General features: G+C 43.1%; 1 protein-coding gene across 4 annotated transcripts in view; it reads right to left on the bottom strand.

Annotated features, from left to right (window-relative positions):
* Positions 1-23,738, bottom strand: part of Stox2 (storkhead box 2) — a 238,805-nt gene that overhangs the window by 26,200 nt on the left and 188,867 nt on the right. Inside the window, exon 2 of one of the 4 annotated variants that reach the window (XM_085680290.2) lies at positions 9,602-9,721. The exons of the other annotated variants lie outside the window; for them this stretch is intronic. Coding sequence (XP_085536416.2) covers positions 9,602-9,626 — 25 coding nt within the window. The 5' untranslated portion in view covers positions 9,627-9,721. The remainder of the gene's footprint in view (positions 1-9,601; positions 9,722-23,738) is intronic. 4 annotated transcript variants of the gene reach the window in all.

The raw sequence follows: 23,738 nt of genomic DNA, 5'->3' as shown, positions 1-23,738 counted from the left end.
ACGTTTATAGCTTACTGTCTCTCTCATCCACTAAACATGAGCTCCACGAGGAAGGAGACCTGAGCAGCCTGTACCCAGCGCCTACAACAATGTCCTGTTTACACTAGACACCCAGTATAGGCTGAGTAGAGGAATACTTCCTTTTAATAATGTAATAATACAAAGGGTTTCTAGGGGTATTTTTAAAACCACACTTTTATTCAGATTTTGCTAAGCAATTACAAAACAGAGACCAAATATACTAAACTGTTTGATTTTTTTTTAAAAAAGACTCTCCCTAATTAATTTTGAGAAGGATGCCCCCCAAACACAGTATTTATCATAGAAAAGATATCATACATTAGGTGAGGTTTTGAGTATGTGTTTAAGATTTGTTAAAGAAATCCTAAGATCTCTCAGTACTACAGAACACATTCAGGGTTCTCAAGATTTTCTGGGGATCTCTATCAACATGATAAATGAGACAACTAGTCACTCTTAAAATATGCCACTGGAAAATTCTTCCAAAAAATAAAAAAATAAAAATAAATTTAAAAAAAATTTAAAAAATTAAAAAAAAATTTAAAAAAAGAAAATTCTTCCAAGTACTGGAGAGATCACTGAGTGGTTAAGAGCCCTTGCTACTTTTACAGATGACCCATGTTCAGCTCCTAGCATTTGTATGGTAGCTCAGAACCATCTTTAACTTAGTGCCAGGTGATATGACACCCTCTTCTGGTTTCTATGGGCACCAGACACATGTGTAGTATACATTGATACATGCAGGCAAAACACTCATGCACATAAAATAAAAGCAAATTGTTCTTTAAAGAAATAAAGGAAAATTCTTCCAACTACTCCACATTTATTTTTTTCAAAGAAGACAATAAACCGTAAATATTGCTAAAATATGTAACTCAAAGATCCCAGGATTTTTGCATAAACTATGATTCATAACTTACTTATCTATAGCTTTACTTTTACCTTATTTATTGGAATGTGTTGTGTTTGTCACGTCTGTGGGTACCCCCAGAGGCTAGAAGAGGGTGTTAGACTCCCTGGAGTGGGCAGTTGTGAGCCGCGTGACTTGGGTGCTGGAGTAGAACTTGGGTCCTCTGGAAGAGCAGTAGGTGCACTAGCCCACTGAGCCATCTCTACAGTTCCTCACTTGCCTATAATCTATAGGATGGATTTTTCTATTGTCAGACTGTGTTTGTTGATAGGGAAAGTTGACCATGAGATACCTTGTGGGAAGAATTCTTTCTGAACAGCTGCCACTTGACCCTACTATACTCTAAAAAAGGGGGGGGGGAGGAACTACACTTTATTTTCTTACAAAAATCCACTTAAATACAGCCCTTGGGGTACAAATGCCCAAACTAGGATAATTCCGATACTGTCAAGCTCAGTATAAGCCTTCAAGGTAAACTTCAAATGTGAAAAACTTGAAAATATTCCAGTAGTAAGCGAAGATCATTTAATGACATTTTGGACACTGTTTTCAAGTAAATGACTCTGTGAGCTGGTTAGCGTGAGAAGATAAGTTAGTGGGATGAACGATGAAGGGGGCCGAAGATGGTCTCCGGACCACTAGAGGCAAGAGAAAAGTCAGCCGAGCATGAAGGGGAAAGCTGAGCTAGAGAGCAGGCAACTCTTGGGTTCCGTGGGAGCAGGCTGGGGTGAGAGGAAGAGAAGAGCTGAAACCGATCCTGGTAGACCAGAAGGCTTAGTACTCATTCCCACTATTCAAGCACTGGCTATGTTCCCATGGGGTCGTCATGTGACATGCTTGTGTGAGTCACTCTTCTGTGACCGCAGGATAAATTGGTGCTGACGACTGCCACTCCCACATCAACCAGAAAGGCCTGACACAACAGGACACCTAGATGCCGGCTGCCTGTATCTTCCAGTCTACCTGTCTACATTCCTCACCTCCCTCCTGGGGAATGTCACTGTCTAGCACAAACATTTGAATCTCTCTATTTTCTCTTCCAACTTCTGGGAAGTTACTTTAGTTGGAATTATTTTTACCAACACACACACACACACACACACGCACACGCACACACACAAACACACACACAGCCTGAATTCAGAATCAGTTATTCTGCCTCTTCATGTCCTGTGTTTCACTGTAAATGTTCACTTAATCTCTTCTGTGGGTGGAAGGGACTTTATGGAATTTATACCCCAGATTCCCAACTCACACACCATATTCCCATTCTTAACAATTAGTTGGGAAACAAGGTTGTTTAGAATTGGGAAGCCCCTACTCTGTGAAGGCACCAGGAGAAACACAGCTAAGAACTCACTCTCCTCTTTTCTTTTTAAAATATCACGTGGTATTCTTCATATTTACTCGCTCTATGTTGGGACAGCGTGTACACCACAGTGAACACATAGAGGGCAAGAATAAACTGCGGAAACTACTTAGCATCTTCTACTACATGGCTCCCGGGACTGAATCGCAGGTCATCAAGGGCGAGCACTTTTACCAACTAAGCCATTTGACTGGCCCAGAATCCAGTCTATTAAGACAGATATGGTTCATTATCTGGTAGCCTGCTTTCTCATCTGTAAAATAAAGGTTTGGATGGACTTGTAGTATGACTTCTTCCAGCTCCAAAGGTCTGTGATTTTCTACTAATTCAGCAGGATTTGGGCAGAAAATCAACTCACAATACATTTCTCATGCCCGACTTTATTTCTATGTATTGTAGAAATCACTTCCCTGCTGATCTGATCCGCAAGAGGCTTTCCTTTCTAAGGAAAGGGCTAGCCACATCGTCTGTCATCTTTTCCCCTTGCATAATAAAAACCATCACGGTTTGTTCTAACTCACATCTGATTGAGCTTTGCTCCTTGGGACCAACGTACCTTCCCTTCCTCGCCTCCACCAAATTAACACTAGCATTACAATTATGGATGCCAGTAAAATTACCACATGCAGCAGCTATGGCGGCTCCTCATAAAAAGTCTGAAATGCACTTCTGAAATGCTCAGAGCCCACGAGGAGGAGACAGCTCTATTCCATTCTGCAGAATGTGCTACCTTTGCCAAGTTTTATCTCAGATGCCCCTGGGCATGGGGAAATCATCTGCTAGCTAAGGTTACAGTCAAGTGAACAACATCTCCTATGCGCAGCCTCAGACAAATCTTGTGTTTTACAATTTAATTCAATTTATTAACCTCAATTTTATGTGTAAATGCTGCTTGGTTCTTTTAACAGAAGATCTACTACGACACTGTCCAAAAGTTCTTCTAGAAACGCACGTATTCCTTTCCTATATTTACTCGCAAAGACCACAGCGGCCTGCTGAGGGGATGGAGCATATGGCTTCCATTAGCTTACGTGCCACTAAGAAAGTTTCTTTGAAACCAGAGTACTATACTTGACTTTCAACTGTTTGCGCTGAAATCGGAAAGAAAACCGACATTGAAAACGCACTTTTACTAGTCTACCGTAAGTTTGTTTTCAAATGCCACTGGCTTCAAAACTTAAAGGCAGGGCCCTTATTGCAATAGGCAATGAAGGGAACTTGGCAATGTAGAAGAGGAAAGCGTTTGGTCCTTTGAACTTCTAGGGCAGCCTTTCCTGCTTAATCTCAACCCCAACAGTTCTCTGATACAAAATCCAATTCTTAAGCTGTTATTTGAGGAAACTGATTGTACTCAAACAGTAGGGTAAGGAGGAGGGGCCTATTATTGATGCTGAAGCTAATCATGACGTTGTTATGACTTCCGAAGAAATTTCTAATCAGAGCTGAGCTAAGAGCAATTATGTTGACTTAGGGCGCACAACACCAAAATGAGTCAATGGCCTCATGTTACCCATAATGCTCGGCTCACGGCTGTATGGTGTAGACAGGTGCAGCTGGGTTAATCAGCTCATTGGCTTCCAGGAGAAAGCATTGTCTTCCTAGCTTCTGACCTTCCATTTGTCATCTTAGCTACCGAGTCTCAGTACTCAGTACCTTAGTTACTTGAGTTTCTTGCTACCGAGACCTGGCTGCTGTTGGAAAGTTGTCATAGAATAAGGAGAGGTTAAAAGCATAGAGAGGGGCAACCAGTGGGCAGCAGTGGGGGAAAACCCCCTTGGCATATAGAAACATCTGTTCTAATCACAGCAGTTAGGAGCGCTTTGGACCACTTGCCCGTTTGCTGTAGATTTATAGCTGAAGAATTAGAAGGGCGCTATGCGCTATCGGAAGCGTTACATTCATCAGTACATCAAATCTTTGCTGAAACTCCATGTTGTAAGCCACCCACTGCCACTGGGCATGTGTGAGAAATTAGGGAATAGAAAGCAGCAGGCCGCCATTTCCACATCAGGTGGACTGACGAGAAGGCTCTGCGCATCAGGAGAAGATCAGCCTTGGCTCTACTTCTGACCAAGATGGTGGTGATACCAGCTACTTTCCTGCTCTCTGCTCCCTGACTCAGAACTAAGTTAAAATGAACTTAGTTATAAATTAGCTATATCTCCCTGACCTGAGATAGAAATCACGAGAAAATGCCAGTCTCGGCCAACAACAACTAATACGTCCCCTGAACATATGTAGTTCTGTACGGTACATAGTTCCCAGGGAAAGCGGAGTCTTCCGTTAGAGAGAGTGTCTCAAACAGAATCAACTCTAAATTCCTCGTGGAATTCCTAGTCATCTACTTCCTATCCATTTCCACCATCCAGCAAAACCCTGCCTGTCCGTAAAGATGTACCAGGCGTTCCAATTTCTACTGATGAAAATTTTCAACTATAATTTAATAAAGCGGCCTGACATTTGCAGGACTGTTCTCGACGTCAGGCTCCCCAGGGCTGTCTCAACCTCTGCATTCCTGCCTCATCAGTTGAGGGACCCAGCCTACACTGTGATGGATTTCTGTGAAATAGAACTCAACTCAACAACCCAGCCTAATTAAATACAGGTCAGATGCGGTTAGGATGGCCGTTCCCGGATACAACACCCTGGACGGAATAGCTGCCACGCCACACCAGGCTCCTTTCTCGACTGCCACCTTACGTGCCCTTCCGACAGCCGGAGAGGTGGTTGTTGAACTTGGCGAGACAGGAGAAAGTTTCGTGGCTTTGAACAGACTCAGAGAACACGCCGACTAATGGTGACATTAAATAACTCTCCTCCCCTAAATGTCAGGACAGCAACAAAACCCAATAACTCTGTTCTTATACCATGAGATTGAGATCCCAGCCCTGAGATTGATTAGTTACACCACAGGGGGGAAAGTGGTTTAATTTTTCGTGTCTCAATTTCATCGTTTTGTTTTTTTTTTTTCCAAAGTGTCTACGGCAATGATTCTCAACTTTCCTAATGCTGTGACCCTTTAATACAGCTCCTCATGTTATGGTGACCCCAACCATAAGATTGTTTTTGTTACTACTCCGTAACTGTAATTTTGCTACTGTTATGAGTTGTAATGTAAATACCTGATATACAGGATATCTGAAATCCGATCCCTGAGAACCACTACTCTATAGTGACACTGACCTTACAGTGATTGAGGGGGTTAGATGAAATAATAGATGTTGAACATACTGCCCCTGAGACCTAATATTTAATAAATAGTAGCTAGTATTAAAAATATATTATCTTCAAGTCTGTCTAAATTTAATCCATTTCTTTTTCATCAGTACTTGAATTATTCCAACAGAAAATTAATTTAGCTAGAAAAAGAAGTTAATTTAGCCATAAAAGTTAATTTAGTTATAAAAACCCCTCAAAAAGATACCTTAGCCCATGCTAAGGAGGGCAGTGGTCCTCCTTACACTGATGACAAAGAGTGTCCTCCTGATACTTAGCTAAGAGGGTCTGCCCTTAGGAAATGGAGTATTTCCATTGAGACACAGGGATCTTATAACTTCTGGGCTGGGAGACAATGGCTTTAGAGCAAACATGAGACATGGATGTCACTAGGGCATTTACGGAGAGTGTTGCGGGTGGTAAAGAAATCTGGCCCTTTTCAAAACAGTGGCTGGGCCAGTTCTTCACCCACACTGCCTAAGAAACAGCTCCTGGTACTAAAGATGGGCGGCATTGGGAGTTAGAGAACTTCAGATGGCCTCCGGGAGTCTTGTCACCAGCATGGCTGCCCCTCGGGGAAAATGTCTCATAGCAGTTCAAAAACGTGACTTTCACACAAAAATCAGGATTTTGCTTGCTCCTTACTTAGAGATGATTTGCCCAATAAAATCCAAGGAAACTGCTATTCAGGGCCACACTTAAGAGCTGCACCCTCACGCTTGTTTCGATGACAGCAGTCCTATGCTACAGGCATGCATGGTCTTCTCAGCTGTCACTGCACCTTCGTGTGACAACAGTCATGATTTCCAAAGCCTCGTCGTATAACTTCTGAGGTTTGCCCTAGCATTCATCTTCCCTGGAGAGATTCTCTTTAAAATTTAACTTAGTTTTTTAAAGATGTATTTATTTGGGCCTATTTGGGGGGTAGTTAGGATATGTAAATCTACATCATGTGTGATTAAATGAGGGCACTGATAAGCAATGATTCTATGCTGCAGCACTTGGATTCTTCTCTTCCAGCTATTTTAGGTCTGTCATAAGATGTTACCCACTATGGCTCCCTGTCAGCGCTAGAAACACCAGGAACGATTCCCCTAACAACTGTGCTTTGGTCCTTACTGTCTGACCTCTGTCATACTTCTCTCTCTCTCCCATTCCCAGTCTCTCATGAGCTCTCTTCTCTTCTTTGAGAGATTGACTTTTTCGGCTTCCACTAATTTATTAAAACATATTTCATTTGTCCTTTCATGAGTGGCTTGTTTCATTTAACGTGATGCTTTCTGAGTCTATCAAAAGTAACAAGTGTATTATTTTTTTATGAGTGTATTATTTTAAGTACAACATAAGTTGATGTTTTCCGTAACTTCCCTGCAACTTTCTACTGAGTTCTTTCTGCGTGTGGCAAGTGAGAGGCGATGTGAATTTAGAATAAGCATACATTTAAAGCCCTTGCTTTCAATGAGTACAGGTCAGACAGAAAAGTGTGAAAAAAAATTAACAAAATGTTCAAATTAGTGTTTAAAGCATCCTTTGAAGGACTATAGCAAAAATGAGAACAATGAACTAAACCACACGACCAGCAGATTGTTCAAAGGACCCTCGCCCTGGGAACTGACACACACGCTTGGGAGACAGGAAGGACTGGAAGACAAGGGGCAGCCTTGGCTACATAGCGAGTACAAGACCAGCTTTGGCTACATGAGACCCTGTCTCAAACACAAAAACAAAACTCTCTAAATTAGACTCCAGCGACTGAGGAAGTGACAACAGCTGACACATGGGGTCTCATGAAGTTACAAAGTGTCACCCTGGCGGAGGAAGACAACTGAATAGAGAAACAACATCTGCTAGCTGTGTATGTGACATAGGATAACTGTCTCCAATACACAAAACCGACAAAGGTCTGAAACAATAAGAAATTAAAGAAACTAATCAGTAAATGGGATGATTAAGCAGATTGTTGTCAAAAGATGAAACACAAACAGCCAATAAACGGAGTCATTAGAGAAATACACATTAAAACTAGATTGATACTCCACCTCACCCCATTCATAATGGCAATCATCAAATTTTAAAAATGCTGGCAAAGATGTGGACCACTGGTGGGAATGTCCAGCATCTATAGATAAAAATATGTATTTTTAAGAGAGAGAGTCTGTTCCCCCAAAAAGTTAAATATAAAACTGTTATATGATTCACATATACCAATCCTGGGTATTTATCCAAAGGACCAAAGGACTCGAGTCATCAAAGAGACACTGACAACACTGTTCATAGCAGCTAAATTATGGAACCAACTTAGATATGTAACAACAGAGGAATGGAAACATAAAACGTGTATATGTAAGCTCACACACACATAAACACACACACATATACACACACACCCTACACGGACATTTTAGTCCTAGAGAATGAGGTTACATCGTTTGCAGGAAAATGGATGCCAATGGAGACAATTGTATTCAGACAATGAAACCAATCTCAGAAAAACAAATAGCATATTTTCTCTTGTCTGTGGTAGTTAGATTTTACAGAGATACATAAAATCACATGTACGTTACACGTGGCATGAAAATAGAAGGGAAAGTGGACAGGGGCCTAGCAGGAGGGAGAAGGGGAGAAAAAGGAAGCTAAGGAAGTGGAGGGATGAAGAGGCACGAAGCACCATCGACTTCTGCATGAAGATTTCCCTGTGTGATGATGCCTGTGCAATGACCACACACAACGGAAGCCCAAAGGACGGGAGATCGGGTGGACGAACAAACTTCATGTTGTGGCAATTTCCTCCATTGGGAGAGTTTATGTGGAAGAGCGGTCTTAAAGGGGGGGGGGGGCTCCAAGGATCAGCAGCACCAGCAGGCTGTGGGGTTCCTCGGCAAGTGCTCTCCTGACCAAGCATCCTTCGAGACCGACTTGGCATCCTCAACTCTAGCGAACAAAAGCATCCTCGGTAATGAGAAAAGAAGGACACCACGCTTTCTTTCCCTTGGTGGAAGGGAGAACTGTGAGCATGGCCACAACCACAGAGAGAGAAGAGAGGACCTGCCAATGGAGGTTTGGACTTATTTAAAACATTCCAATTATGCAAGGTACATAAAGGACCTAATACTCTGAGACATATCGTTACTAAAGAACAATATTGAGACTACATTTGGGGAGGTGGCAAAAAGATCATATTTTCAGAGATGCCATTTTGGTGGTGGCGAATGCAATCTGGCATGTTTTAAAAAAGATTTTGTGTGGAAAGCTCATGGATATTATAAAAAATGAAAGCCCTATAATAATCAAAATCCTAAACCAGACCCTAATGAAATATGAAAACTTTGTGAGTTCACAGAAACCTCAATGTGATGCTATTCCTAGAAAGCTTCTGGCTCTGAGGGTGTAAATAGGACTCCCTCAGCCTTGACTGGGGGGCACATGGTCTCTAAGGGTGTAAATAGGACTCCCTCAGCCTTGACTAGAGCGGCATGTGGTCTCTGAGTGGTTAAATCAGACTCCTTCAGCCTTGAGTGTGATATATGTGGGGTCCCAGGTCAAATAACACACGTCTCATGACTGTATATTAAACTGACGAGCCAGGCAGTAGTGGTGGCCCACGCCTTTAATCCCAGCACTTGGGAGGCAGAGGTAGATGGATCTCAGTGAGTTTGAGGCCAGCCTGATCTACCAAGCGAGTTCCAGGACAGTCAGGGCTGTTACAGAGAGAAATCCTGTCCAGGAAAAAAAAATGAAGAGGGGAGAAAAATCCAAGAATATTTTTCCCTTGGAGGAGCGAGAGAGACATGCAGAGAATGGAAATGCCAAGCACTCTAACTGCTTCCTAGCCTCGGATCTACAGCTGCTGACTGTCTGGCCCCAGCGCAGCAATGGCTCATGCTGATGTGGTCACATGCAATGGGCAGCCTCCGTGGGAGAGTTTGGACTGCCTGCGATGAAGGTGGAGGACACACTAACGGTAAGACCACTTCTCAGAGGTCAGCTCGCCCAGGTCACGGGTAGTATTGACATTTTTTTTTAACACATATAGATATATAATTTTTCATACAACAATTTTTGAAATAAAAGCAGGGGAAACCTACCTGACCCTTTCTGGACTGGCTCCATTCCCCAGGTAGCTTTGATGCTAAAGCCTGGTGCATGCTAGGGGAACGCATCCAAGCACAAGAAGGAGCCAGTAACAGAAATGGACGTCCTAGAATCTGTAATAAGAAGAGAGAGAAAACGTTCGAGCAATCGTATCCTAAATGAGCATTTCAGATTGGTTACTGCAGGCCTGTGGAACACAACAAACTGGCGCTTTACCTTGGAAGGTATAAATATTTGAAATGGGCTAAAGAACCCTGGGCTCCTCTTACAAATCAGGGCTTGTGACGCGGAGACAAGTTCCGTCAAAAGCACCTACCAAAGGCTCTGTGGGTGTACTTTGCTGGTAATGGTTTTACAAACGGGGGGGGGGGACGAATCATCTTTACCACCTTTTCATCCTATTTGCCTAAAACGGCTGGATCCTGATGCATGCACGCCTAGCCCACAGATCCCAGCCGTGAGGACTGAGCCAACATCCCACTGCGGTGTCTTGGGATCTGCAGCGTCATTCCTCTTCCGATGCCTCTCTGCAAAGTGAAGTCGCAGGGACCAATCAGCCTGACTTCTCACTCCCCTGCCCAGAATCCTTTGTGAGCTGAAATGAGTCATCGCTCCCAGAAAAGCTACAGCCTCTGTGTGAGTGTGCCTGTCTGTTAGCTCCTTTGTCTGTGCGGTGCAGTGTGGGGACTTGAAGGGCAGGACAGACCCCAGGTGCAGGGGCTAAGGAGCACACGCTCCTCTCCAAGGGACCCAGACACCATCACATGCATTAGTTTCCCCAACACATTTTTTTTTAAATCACCAAAAGTAAAAAGGGCACATACCTCCAAAATGCTTGAAGAAAGAACACACACATAAAATTTGATCTGGCATCATATACTCAGCAAACCACAATCAAAGACCTGCTACATTGTCCTATTTTTTGTTTGTTTATTTTTAGGGTGGTTCTATAGCACATCGGATCAAAGTTCAGCCCCAGTGAGCTATTTGCCACGAATTTCAGTTACTGCACAAGTCTCTGCAAACCCAGGGCTCGTCACTCCACCAGGCTGCTGCCCCGGCGGCAGCGGTGCAGCTCCGCCACTGCCCATAAAGGCAGCAGCGGGGAATGAGGTCACTATGTCAGGAGCTGAGGCGCAGTTTCAGGCTCTCGAGAGCTCACAGCACAACTGGTAGGAGTCAACAGGATTTGTGGTTTTGTGTCACAGCTTTGTCTGCTTTTCAAAAATTTTAAAAAGAAATCCTATGTCTAAGATCAGGAAGGGAAGAGAAAAAAAATCAATTACGTGTCTATGCAAGAAAATGTCTTGTTCGTTGCACCATCTGTAGCAAGCTCATTATTAGCCCACGCTGAATACCTCCTACATTTATGTGTATATGTGTTATATATAAACACGTACAAACATACAGTGATACACACACACATGCGCATGCACACACACACACCAGACTCTATAGGGCAGAATTACTGAGAAAACATTTGGCTTTGTACTGACAGATGAAACGCCATCACAGTGTTCTCAGGCAGAGAAGAGGACGAAGGTGTACGGAAGACAGAAGGCAGGGACACCAACCATCACACAAAGCTCAGAGGAAAAAAATGGAGTCTGGGGAAAAAGAATAATAGTGAAGAAAGAAATGAACAGTACTGTATTCAAACAGCATCACACAGTCCCCCAGACAGGCGACCTTATTCTCTCACCTCAGGACCAAACAGACACATCCATCAGTGACCCCCCCCCCCAGATGATGTCTGCAAGTCCACCGCTTCCTCATGACCACAGCAGCCAAACTACAGAGAGAAGGTACAGTTGAAGCCAGTCGCCACAAACACGAAGTCCCCAACACGGTCCTTCCAATTTACTTCCATCCTCCCTTTCTCGAGACAGGATCTTACTCTGTAGCCCAGGCTAACCTGAAACTTCCTGTAATCCTCCCCCCATCAGTCCCAAAAGTGCTGTGACGATGAGGAGAAGGAGCATTAACCTCTATACCTGACAGCTCTTCCAAACTGCTAAGTTGGGAGGCTCCCTAAGTGGATCAGCAGGCTGAGCCCCCTGAACCTTGCCGTGCCATTCCTTTTGCTTCAGCCTATTCGGAGACACACTACCATGAAACTCAAGTCCTATCCCAAGCCACCCTCTGGCGAGTGCCAATCACTCTCCCCCCTATAGGGAGTGATTCCCAGCCTGGCCTTGGGAAGCTGTGACAACATTCAACCCTCTTTGGCCTGTCAGTACATCCAATAGCTACAAATATCCATCAGCCTGGTTCCTGTATGCCAGACTGCCTCTTCTCTAGTTGCTTGCCACCTTAGATGCCCAGTAAGTATGTGATGCAGACTGTGTATTCATTTATTGGTCGATGGATATGTTTGATTCCAACGTTACGCAAACAATTAAGCAAACAAGTCAAAAGCTTTGGTGTCTGCCATCTTCTGGCTCTTTTCACATCCTCAGCCTCCATGAGTTTCTTCCTTTGCTCACTCGTTCCACGCTGGGGACACCAGGGTTCCCCCTGTGGCTTTGTCAAGAACTCCATTCATCGATGAGTGTAGTAGACGTTAGCTATTGCGTATCCCCAGCAATCCCTCAATAACTATCACTAAATTAGGTAACGCCTTGACTTATTGAAGCCTTTGACATATCAAGACTTCATGCACTTAAAAAACTATGAATTACACCATTTATGCTTTTTTTTGAGTCTTGAATTTCCCTTCAAAGGTATTCTTAACTCTCTCTTTCTGGTATGTAGTCTGAACCTGGGGCTCAGGACTGGCGCTTTCTATCAATGCAACCCAAGTACAATCAATTCTCTTTTAATGTAGCTGAATCCTTTATTATAAATCCATCAAAATCTACCCAATGCATCTAATGAAGGTCGATCTTCATTGTCAACATGACAGGATTAAGAATCACCTAGGATGCCCCCTCAGTAGAAGAATGGATAAAGAAGGTGTGGCACATATACACATTAGAATTCTACTCAGTGGTTAAAAAAAAAAAATGACGTCTTGAATTTTGCATGCAAATGGATGGAAATAGAAAACACTTTACTGAGTGAGATAACCCAGACCCAAAAAGAGGAATATGGTATGTACTCACTCATAAGTGGATTCTAGCCATAAACAAAGGATATTGACCTATAATTCGTGATCCTAGAGAAGCTAAATAAGAAGATGAACCCAAAAAAAAACATATATTTATCCTCCTGGATATTGGAAGTAGACAAGATCGCCAGGCAAAAGTTGGGAGCATGGGGGTGGGGGGAAGGGGAGATGGGAAGAGAGATGGGAGAAGGGAAAGACTGGGGAGAGCTTGGGGGAATGGGATGGTTGAGATGGAGGAAGGGAGGATATGGGAACAGGGAAGAAGATATCTTAATTAAGGGAGCCATTTTAGGGTTGGCATTAAGAGACTTGGCTCTAGAGAAGTTCCCAGGTGTCCAAGGAGATGTCTCCAGCTAGGTCCTTGGGCAGCAGGGTAGAGGGTGCCTGAACTGGCCTTATCCCATAGCCACACTGATGAATATATTGCATATCACCATAGAACCTTCATCTCGCGATGGATGGAGATAGAGACAGAGACCCACAATGGAGAAATGGACTGAGCTCCCAAGGTCCAGCTAAAGAGCAGAAGCAGGGAGAATATAAGCAAGGAAGTTAGGACCGCGAGGGATGTGTCCACCCACGGAGACGGTGTGCCAGATCTAATGGGAGCTCACCAAGGCCAGCTGAATTGGGACTGAACGAGCATGTGATCAAACCAGACTCTCTGAATGTGGCTGACAATGAGGGCTGACTGAGAAACCAATGATAATGGCACTGGGTTTTGATTCTACTGCATGTACTGGCTTTTGGGAGCCTAGTTTGTTTGGATGCTCATCTTCCTAGACCTGGATGGAGGTGGGAGGGCCTTGGACTTCCCACAGGGCAGGGCACCCTGACTTCTCTTAGGACTGGAGAGGGAGGGGAAGGGAAATGGGAGGAGGTGGAAATTTTTAATAAATAAATAAATTTTAAAAAAAAGAATCACCTAGGATATGGGCGAGGATAACGCATGTCCTTAATCCCAGCACTTGGGAGGTAGAGGCAGGCAGATCTCTGTGAATTCGAGTCCAGCCTGGTCTACAAAGCAGGATCCAAAATAGTCAGGACTGTTTCACAGAAAAACCCTGTTTCAGGGGGGAAAGAAAAAAACACCACCACAAAATAATCAGCTAGGAGACACATTTCTGGGTGTTCTGGGTGTCTGTTAGCGGTTTCCAAAGAGACTCAGCTGAGGAGGAAAGATCACTGGATATGGGAAGCCAGCGGAGCACCAGTATCTGTCTTTCCCCTTAGTTACTACAGATTTGATGTAGTCACCTTCTTTTCTGCCACTGTGACAACGTCATTAGCCCTCACAGCCTAAGGCCCTCCAGGGGAGTATCAGACCGTTGTACCTACTATTAACAGCTAAAAGATTCCCCTTTCCTCTCTGTTTAATGTCAAATCCGTGAATAAGGAAAAACAAAAGCCCAAGCACCCAAGGGGATAGAAAACGACCGCTAAAGATGTGTTCGAAGTTTCCGATATCTAAACAAAAATGTCTCCACCCAGAGATGGGTTTTTTCTGTTCATAGATAGAAGCACCGAACCCTTACAAGGAACCTGAAAGATAAGTTCCGGTAAGATCCCCATTTTTAAAAGAGTCAACCTGCCTCCTTCTAGATGGTACAACCACTGAGTGCAAGGCAGGATCTGAATCCCAGACAGATGACACACACGCGTGTGCGCACACGCACACACACACTTGCATACACACATGAGTGCATATACACTATCTCTCTGACATAATAAATAACCATCAGAAAAAAACATTTAAGAAACATATACCTCAAGTTTTAAATTAAAACCAAAGCCAACTGCTGACTTAGCGCACGAGGCCAAGGTGGCTAATGTCGCAGGTCAGATTCTATCAGTAACAGGTGGCTCTATCCAGGTCTAGAGAGCCTGGTCAGCTGCACTCTGGCCTCAGAAGGATAACTTTCACTGAAAGACCATGCAGAAGAATTCAAAATACCTGTCAATGCTACAAACACAAGCTTTCCTTGCTGGTCTGCTAATAGCAGGATGAGCTGTATGATAGATATCTATTAGCCTCAATTCAGAAACGTAAGCAATAGAGGCAAGGGTGATAGCTCATTTGAACAAGCACTTGCCTTGCAAGTACAAGCATCCAAATTCAGAGCCCAGGACCTTTAAAAAAACATAAGCCTTATATAATGTCAGCCACGGAAAGGCAAAGACAGGCAGATATCTGGAGCTCACTGTCCCACTAGCCTAGCCTACTTTGTGAACTCCAGGTCAACGGCAGACCCCATCTCAATTGTTTTGAATAGTATGATGCCTAAAGAATGACACCTGAGGTTGTCCTCCAGCATTCACAGGCATGTGTGCACCTGTGTGTGCGCACACATGCACACACACGCACACGCGCAAAGTGCTAACAGACAAGGAAAACATTTGAGACAAGGTTTAGACAACAAAGAACATGAAGGTCAACAGTGACCTGCAGTCATAATGAGGAGCCCCTTCCTCCTCCCCTGCCTTCAGTCTCTGGAGTAATGGTTTCAGGGAGAGCGATGGTTTACAACCATCATCCAGGGGATCCCACAGGTGACCTGCCCAGCTGACGAGGTGTGAAGAAGAGGCGGTGCTTGGCACTGGAATGCCTCCTTGGCAGAAGAGTAAACTCCAGCGCGGCCTGAGTGACAGAGTCATGAGGAGCTGTAATCAACATTTGGATGACTAACCGTCTGGCAAAGGCTCTGGGCCGCTCCACGTGAAAAAGGAGAGAGCAGTGTACTCACCCTTGAATCAACAGAAAATATCTTCCGGGAGCTTCCCTATAACCTTGTATGGTTACTAGGGAGAATTTAAATACGTACAAGATTGGCATACATAATTCACGGCGTGTACACTTTTCTTCACAAACAAATGACTTCTACCTTCAGAAGATCAAAATACGCCGGAGGAGAAAAGAAACTCACACCTAACTACAAAGAAATACAGGGCAGGACCTGCCAAAGGCGAGGTGGCCCGGGGAGCATCCAGAGAACTCCGGAGGAAAGAACTGGGGCTGGAGCAAACAGGAATGATGTCAAAGGAGAGGTGTACTTCTTCCCGAACCTGCAAGGTGAAAGAAGAAAGAAAGGCACCCCCAACTAGACCATAAGTCCTAGAAAAAAGGAATTTTTGCAGGCTTGGTGTTAAAACTGTGTTCCCGGAAAGTGCCTTGCCCAAACGACCTAAGTATTAAGCATACACAGAAGGAAGGAGTTACCAAGATGAGTTTCCAGAGGGAGATAGAGAATAAGCCTTGTGGGGCTGAGTACTCATTCCAAGAAGGAAAGGGAGAGCAGGCGGAATGGGTGGTGCAGGATCAGGGCAGGGGCATCCTATGGGGTAAGACAAGGATCTGCCTTACAGTTGCAGCGAATTCTACTTGGCATTTGTGAACTAGTTAAATTGTATCCCTCAGAAGCCTTTCACCTATGGGAACCTACACTCTGAAAATAAAATTGCTCCTAAGCTTTTGGGAACCGGCTGAAGATGAAGACATGTTGATATATTCGAAGTGGCTTTTCTAGGAACTTCTACGCCTCCCTTACCACCCAGGAGTCCTCAGTTCCAACACTTTCTCCCTTATGCAAGACTATTCCAATAGACTAGGGAAAAAACCCTCCTAGTCTATAATAGTAGTCTAGTCCAAACCAGGCAGTATTTATTCTGTGAAGTACACAAGACACAGTGCTTGGTGCTGAGGTCAATGTGAGCTAGGTAGAGTGCCTAGACGACAGCTTTATCATTCACAGGAGAGGGAGAGTGACCCATGAGAATGAAGGAAGGTGACTGCTCCCGATCTGAAAGGAGACACCAAGGAAAGCATGGCGAGACCTGGCGAGCGCTTCAGGGAGATTGAGGCAGCAAGGGGGCGCAGCGCAGGTGCATAGGAAGGATGGAAGAAGAGGAAAGGCAAGGCCAGCTCACCAGGCAGCAAAGTAAAGAGAAACAGAGATGATGTGGTTAGAAGGTTCATGTTTCCTGTCCAGATCGGCTAAGATGGAGACACACACACACACACACACACACACACACATGCACATGCGCGCACAAGCATATGACAGAGACAGAGAGAGACAAGCTGTATAAGCTTGTGAAGGATATTAAATTGATGGATAAGTGCATTGCAGATATATATATATATAGTATATATATAATACATACACACACATATATAATATATATATATATATTTTTTGATAGCAAGGTTTCTTTGAAAGCAAGTATACAATGGACCCAATGAAAGAAAATACCTATTGAGGAGTGACTTTTACGTTCACCTGTTGTGAGAGATCAGACAAGATGTAGACAGCTTCATCGGGGAAGAAAATGACCAGTGAGTATAAGAAATGATCATTCTTTGAGAAAATACCAACCAGATTTTCTAGCATGAATAAATTAGGGATTCTCAAACATGCAATTGAGCTGCCGTGTAGCTCAGTGGTATAGTGCTTGCCTAGGAGGCGTGAGGGTCCGGGTTGGATTCCCAGCACAGGGAAGGAGGGATGTGCGTTCCTTGGAGCGTCACACACCTAACACTGACTGCCCAGTCTCCATACAAAAGTCTGGGCCAGAGCAGAAGCCTGGCATTTGGAGTATTGCCCGGTGTGGAATATTAGTGCAAACTGAGAAAAGAAATCATAGAAGAGAATCCTCCACAGAGTAATTCCTGAGCGCCAGCACCAGCTCAGATTTCCCAGGCTGCACAAAAGCCGACAAAAAGACACAGCTTAAAAATTTAACAAGAGATACTTTAAGGAAAACAGAAAGTTCCAGAGTTTCCAGGGCCTCTCTAGTTCAGGATTTATTGAGCTAAGTGCATTTCTATAATGAGAGAAGAAACAATTTCAATTAAAGTTGGATTAGATGCAACAGAGGATGGAAAAGGCAATTAAGTATCTGAAGAGCAAACATTCTTGGTCTCTCTCCGCCACAGACACGAGGACCCAGCGAGGGTCTGACCACTCTGCCTCCCAGCTTTGCAGCAGGCTTTTTAACAGAATGGTCCTCACGGGTCAGACTAGAGGAAGGATGGGTGAGACCTAGGAGACAGAAGAAGCTATGGTACATTGTCGTTTGACAGGGGACGATGTCACAGCCTAAATGGGAGAGCAGGCTCGATCAGGGAACAGAAGCTAAGCCGGAACTAGCATTCTGTCTTTTGGTTGTGTGTTACTCTATCAACTATATTAAATATTAGTTTATAAATACATTATAAGGAAAGTTAATACCTATTACCTTATAAAATATATGAAAAGGAGGCTACACTCTAAAGCTTCTCCAGATGCCTTTCAGATAGGAAAATACAAATTAAATATGCAGATTCCAAAGTAGAGTATGATGTCCACTATTTTTTTTCTTGATTTTAGCTCCTCTAACCAACATCTGAAGAAAGGAAAAGAAGGAGGCACGGGGCTGAGTGTGGTAATGCGCACTTGGAATCCTAACTCCTGGGAAGCCGAGACAGGTGAATCCAAGGTTCTGGGACAGCTGGCTACAAAGGCAATTCCAGACAAAGAAAGCAAAGTGGGGAAGAAAAATAAAAGCCTGTAGGATTTTTTTAATTTTAGTTTTGATGAAAAATTTAATTTTTTTAAAAAATAAAATGGCAAGAAAACTATGAAAACCGCAAACCTGAGCTATTGCTCTTCATTAGACTATTACTGTGTCGTGTTTGGGCGTGTGGGGTCACATTGGTGACCGACTGGGCTAAAACACACCCAAGAACAACTCTCAGACGCCCCTACCAAGTCACTCCTACTGTCTCTGCCTACAAGGAGAGTGAAGGCGTGTTTTTAAAAGCTGCAGTTTGTAGGGGTAAATGTGAGGTCCTATTGATTATTTACTCTTTAGTATATATATGTGCACACATATATGTGCGGAAGCCAGAGGTCGACTGCGTCTTCCTTAGTTCCTCTCCACCCTAATGTTTTGAGACTGCGACTCTCACTGAGTCTGAAGTTTACTGAGTCAGCAAACTGGTTAGAGGTACTGGCCCAGGAATTCACCTGCAATGACAGGCACATCATGGCCAGCTTTTTAGGAGGGATCCATATTTGGGTCCTCGTGTCTACTCAGCAAACACTTGACCAGCTAGGCCATCTCTCAAGGCCCCAGACTCCATTTCGAAGACTCATTATACCTCATAACAGACTGCTGTCTGGATCGCAAAAACTTTCTAATCTATTTCCATTCAGCACTGGTTTCCAGAATTTGCAGGTGAGCTCCCCTTTGGGGAGTGTCTATGTTTATCCTGCGGTTACAACCAAAGCCAGTCAGCGCATGGTCCCAATCTCTGGAGACAATCATGCCCCATGTTTGAGAAGCAGCAAATTCACCTGAAAGCAGGCCTTACCATGGTATTTCCCAATTAGTTTCTGTTGCTTTAAAGACACAGTGTTATTGAAACCTGGAGCTCTTTTCGCTGGAATTTGTTATAAGGTCAAAGAACAGAGAAACGAAATTACTCTATCGCTAGCTTATTTAATCATGGCTGAGTTACCGCTCTGTGGGCGTCATTCCTTCTGTAAGGTTGAATCGTGGGAAACATGAAGGGTGCAAAGGCTGCCACATTTTTTTAAAAAGAAGACGCAGCTATAGAAGTAACCTTTGGCCTCAAGGTGCTTCCAATTAAGTGAGGAATGGAAAGTAAACACACATGACAAGGAGGTACGGAATGCTTTCCCACACGGCACTGGGTACAAGGAACAAGGAACTGGGCACTGGGAACAAGTTCAAACTCAGTGTAAAGTAGTACGGGCCAGAAAGTTCCACCACTGAAGTCGAACTTAGACTGGCTGAAGTTGAATATGTACAGTGTGTGTGTGCGTGTGTGTGTGTGTGTGTGTGTGTGTGTGTGTGTATGAGTATATGTTTTGCTGTATGTGAATGTGTGTGTACATGAGTCTGTGAGTGCATGTGTCTCTGCGTGTGTGTGCATGCATGAGTGTGTGTGTGCATGTATGTGGTTGCACATGAGTTTAGGTGCATGTGTATACAAACGTACATGGAGGCCTAAGACTGGCTCCAGGAGTCTTCCTCAGTTGCTTCTTCTTCAAGGCAAGGTTTCTCATCAAGCCCAGAGCTTGTCGATAGACTACCTGAGCCCCGCCTCTGAGTTCCAGGCACGGGAGTTACCACTGAACCCCATCCTGCTTGTACTACATGGGTGCTGAGAATCCGTAGCCCAGTCCCTAGATTTGGACAGCAGGTGTTTCCCTACTGAACCATTCCCCTGGACCAGATGTGACTTCTGTTGGCCTCCACAGTGCTTGTCAGAGACAGCAATCCACTGCCTACACAGGCTTCCCCTCGGGAGGCTTGAGATCTGTGTGCTGTTTTCCAGACGTCTCAAGGTATCCTGTGACTCGCGCTTCAAGTCTATTCTGCTGTGGTTCTTATTGCCTAGAATGACACAGGTTCAGACTGCTGTACCCGTCACCATGTTTTCAACACCTACCAACAGCCAAAACAATAGTCACTACTTCTCCTCAGTTTCCCTTTGGGGGTTTCAGATACAGTTCATCATGAACTGAGAAGAGTAAATGGAAGATTCCAGGAATAAATAATTGGTAGGTTTCCTGTCACATGCCATTAGGGGTAATGTGATGGTGTGTCATCCCAATACACGTCACCTGGGGTGTGGACCACATCTCCGTCCAGTGTTTCCACACTGTATATATTACCTGCACATCAATCACTTAGTGGGGGGTCTTTGCTAGCAAGTCCACCATTTTTAGACAGTGGTGTTGTGTTCAAGCCTCGTTCACTTAATAAATGCCCCCAAAGAACAAGATCAGGAGTGACTTCTGATCTTCCAGATGTGCTAAAAACAAGTTGTAAAGTGCTTGCTTCCCTTGGGTGAAAATACAGGAAGAATTTTGAGGAAATATATTAAGATAACTCTTATCACAGCATACTGTTGTTAAGTGTTCTATTTTATTATGAATCATTGTTGATAAAATATTAGTTGTGTCCACATTTAAAATTTTATCACAGGTAATGGATAGGAAAAACATAACACTACCAACCAAGTCAGTAGCTTCAGTCACCCACGGGGGAATCTTTGAACAATTCTCCCAGAGATAAGGAGACTCCTTCGCATTTGCTGACTTAAAACTACTACTTGGGTTCCTACCTTCTCTTTACCTTCCCTACAGACCACTCACCCACTAACACGTTTATGCTGAGCCAGTTCTCGGTATTTCCAGAACACAGCACTTACGGAAGTCAGATCACACATCTCTATCAACAGGTATTACAACTAGGAAAGAATCCTGATGTCAAAAATAAAAATCGACTCATATTCTCTGGTCACTTCATAATAAATGGATGAAAATTAATAGAATTTCAGGCCAGGATATAGCTCAGTGACAAGGCACTTGCTTGGTGCATGCAAGATCCTGGCTTCGAGCCTCAGCAACACAGAAACAAATAAAGATAAATAATTTATTCAGTTAATTAGTTGATTCAAATAAAATTAAAAACTAGGTGTGGCATTACATTCAGGAGACAGTGGCAGGGGGATCATGAGTTTAGGGCCAACAACCTAGGCTATTTAGTAGAAACTTGTCTTTTAAAAAACAATCCAACTAAATAAATAGAATTTCTTTGTTATCTGACATAATGATAAAATTTTCTAGATCGGTGCTGTTCAGGAGAAGAACTAGCTTTCATGTGTGGCCGGTGCCAACTTAAATCAATCAAATTAAAGAGTTAATTCCTCTATTCGAGTGCTCAGTGGCCACAAGGGCTATTATTTGACATACTGGAACATGTTTGTCCCCTTAAACACTTCTACTGAACAGCCTTGATCTAGTTAATCAACAGGCAGTTTTAAGGAAACCAGAAACCATTTACTTTGTGACCATGACAACTTGTATTGTCGACATAATATCTAAAAAATAACAGATATAAAACTGAGGTCTTTGATATATAGAAAATCTACAGATTAAATGAATAAACAAATGTAACATCACATTCAAGATACAGTCAGCTTTCCAAAACTCCCTTTTACTGTTTCTAACAGACTTCTAATCCCTAGGAGCCACCAAGCCATTCTCTGGATCCATCGTTTTGCCTTTTCTAGATTGTCCTGAGGGCGGAGTCACTCTTTTTCCAGACTGGCTGCAATCACTGAGCACAGTGTTGAGATTCATCCACGGCAGTGAGAATGTAGCCTCTGGCTCTTAGGATATGGATTTGGTTAACTCCACCGGAACTGCTAAACTATTTAGCAGACAGACTGCACAATTTTGTAGTTCAAGTAGCAGCTTTGTGGTAGATTTCCTGTGAGTTTTCTCTCTGGCCCGTCAAGCTCCTTTCGGAAAGATTAGCTTTATTTCTATCTGCAGGCCTTGCCTTGTTGAAGTGGCTAGGGATTCCAGCATGATGTGGACCAGGAACCAGGAAATCTCTGCCCTGTTCTCAGTCTTGAAGGCAGGCTATTTCATCTTTCCCATTATTCTATCAGTCGTAAACTTTTATTATCAAGTCAAGAAACTTGTCTTTTATTCATAAATTATTATTTTATTTTATTCATAAATTATTATTAATTATTAAGTTAATTTTCTTGGTTGTCTGATCAGTTATTTGAGCTTTCTTCTTTAGTGTGTTCATGTGGTAGATTACAGTCATTGATTCTCAAGCCCAGGATTAACCCTTCCACCCTAAGCCTTAAACCACAAAGCTATTACCTATTACTGTTTTTATATATTGTGAAATTCACATTACTAATAATTCATAGAGTTTTTTCTGCCTCTGTTCATAAAGAATATTGTCTCTATTTTACAAGTACTGTCTTTGGTTCTGGCATCAGGATAAGGACGAGTTTATAAAATGAGTTGGGAATTATTGTCTGTCCTTCTATTTTTAAAACAGATCACGTGTTAGTTCTTTTATGAATGTTTGGTAGGGCTCTCCAGTGAAGCCATCTGGACCTGAAGTATCTTGGCATGTGACTCTTTAGTAAAGCTTCAGACTTATGTCCACTGAGAAGACAGGACTAGCCACACAACGCATTTCTTCTCAGGAAAGTTTTGGTTGCTTATTCTTTCTAGGATTTGATTCTCTTATTTAAATTATTGAGTTTACATCTATAGAGCTGTTTGTTTATTATACCGTTACTGTCTGTGGAGACTGTAGTATTACACCCTCTTTCACGTCTTATATTGGTAATTTCTTTTGTCAATCCACCTAAATATTTTTCAATTTCATCAATACTTTTAAAGAATCGGGTTTTCAGTCCATCAGTTTGTGTCACTCTCTGCTTTAAATTCTTCAACTCCTGCTCATTAATTCCTTCGTCTGCTCACTTTGGGTTTATTTTTGCTGTTTTTTGTCTAGTTCTTTTAAGTGAGCAATTGCTTAACCTTAGATTTTGTTTTCTTTCTTAACATGAACATCCCATTTACATATCTCTCTCTAAGTCTTACTTTGACTGGTCACACCAATAATGATACAATATATTTTAATTTTTATTCATATCAAATATTGTCTACTACATAAAAGTGTACTCTATTGATTTGTATTTGAAGACTTCTTAATTATATCGTTCTGTGATTGACTTCCATTTAAACCCCATTATGGTAAGAAAACAACTTTGGATCATTTGATCCTCTCCACTGTTTTGCTTGCCTGAAACTTCAGTTTATTCTCAGCTCGCCTTGTGAGCGATCCCCGAGGAACACACTTGGAGGAGTGTGCACTACACTGTGTGGAGGAGGAATCCTAGGAAAGTCAGTCAGACTGAATAGTCTGATGGTGCCCTTTAGTTTTCTCTACCCTTCCTGGTTTTTGGTCTACTCCTTCTTGCCATCATGCAGGGAGTCATCCTAAAGTCCAGATCTAATCATTCATGATCTCCTTTCATCTGATTCATACTTTATGTTTAAGCTCACATACACTTGATAAACATCCGGTTCCTCTGTGTACTGTTCCTCTATACCCTCTATACCCTTCATAACTGTTCTCACCCTGAAGTCGGCTTCTGACATTAACATGGTCACACCAGCTTTCTGTTGGTT

This window comes from Myodes glareolus, chromosome 23 (genome assembly GCF_982192425.1).
Source record: "Myodes glareolus chromosome 23, mMyoGla1.1, whole genome shotgun sequence".
In the NCBI taxonomy this organism is placed as follows: Eukaryota; Metazoa; Chordata; class Mammalia; order Rodentia; family Cricetidae; genus Myodes; species Myodes glareolus.
This window is presented reverse-complemented; position numbering and strand designations above follow the sequence as displayed.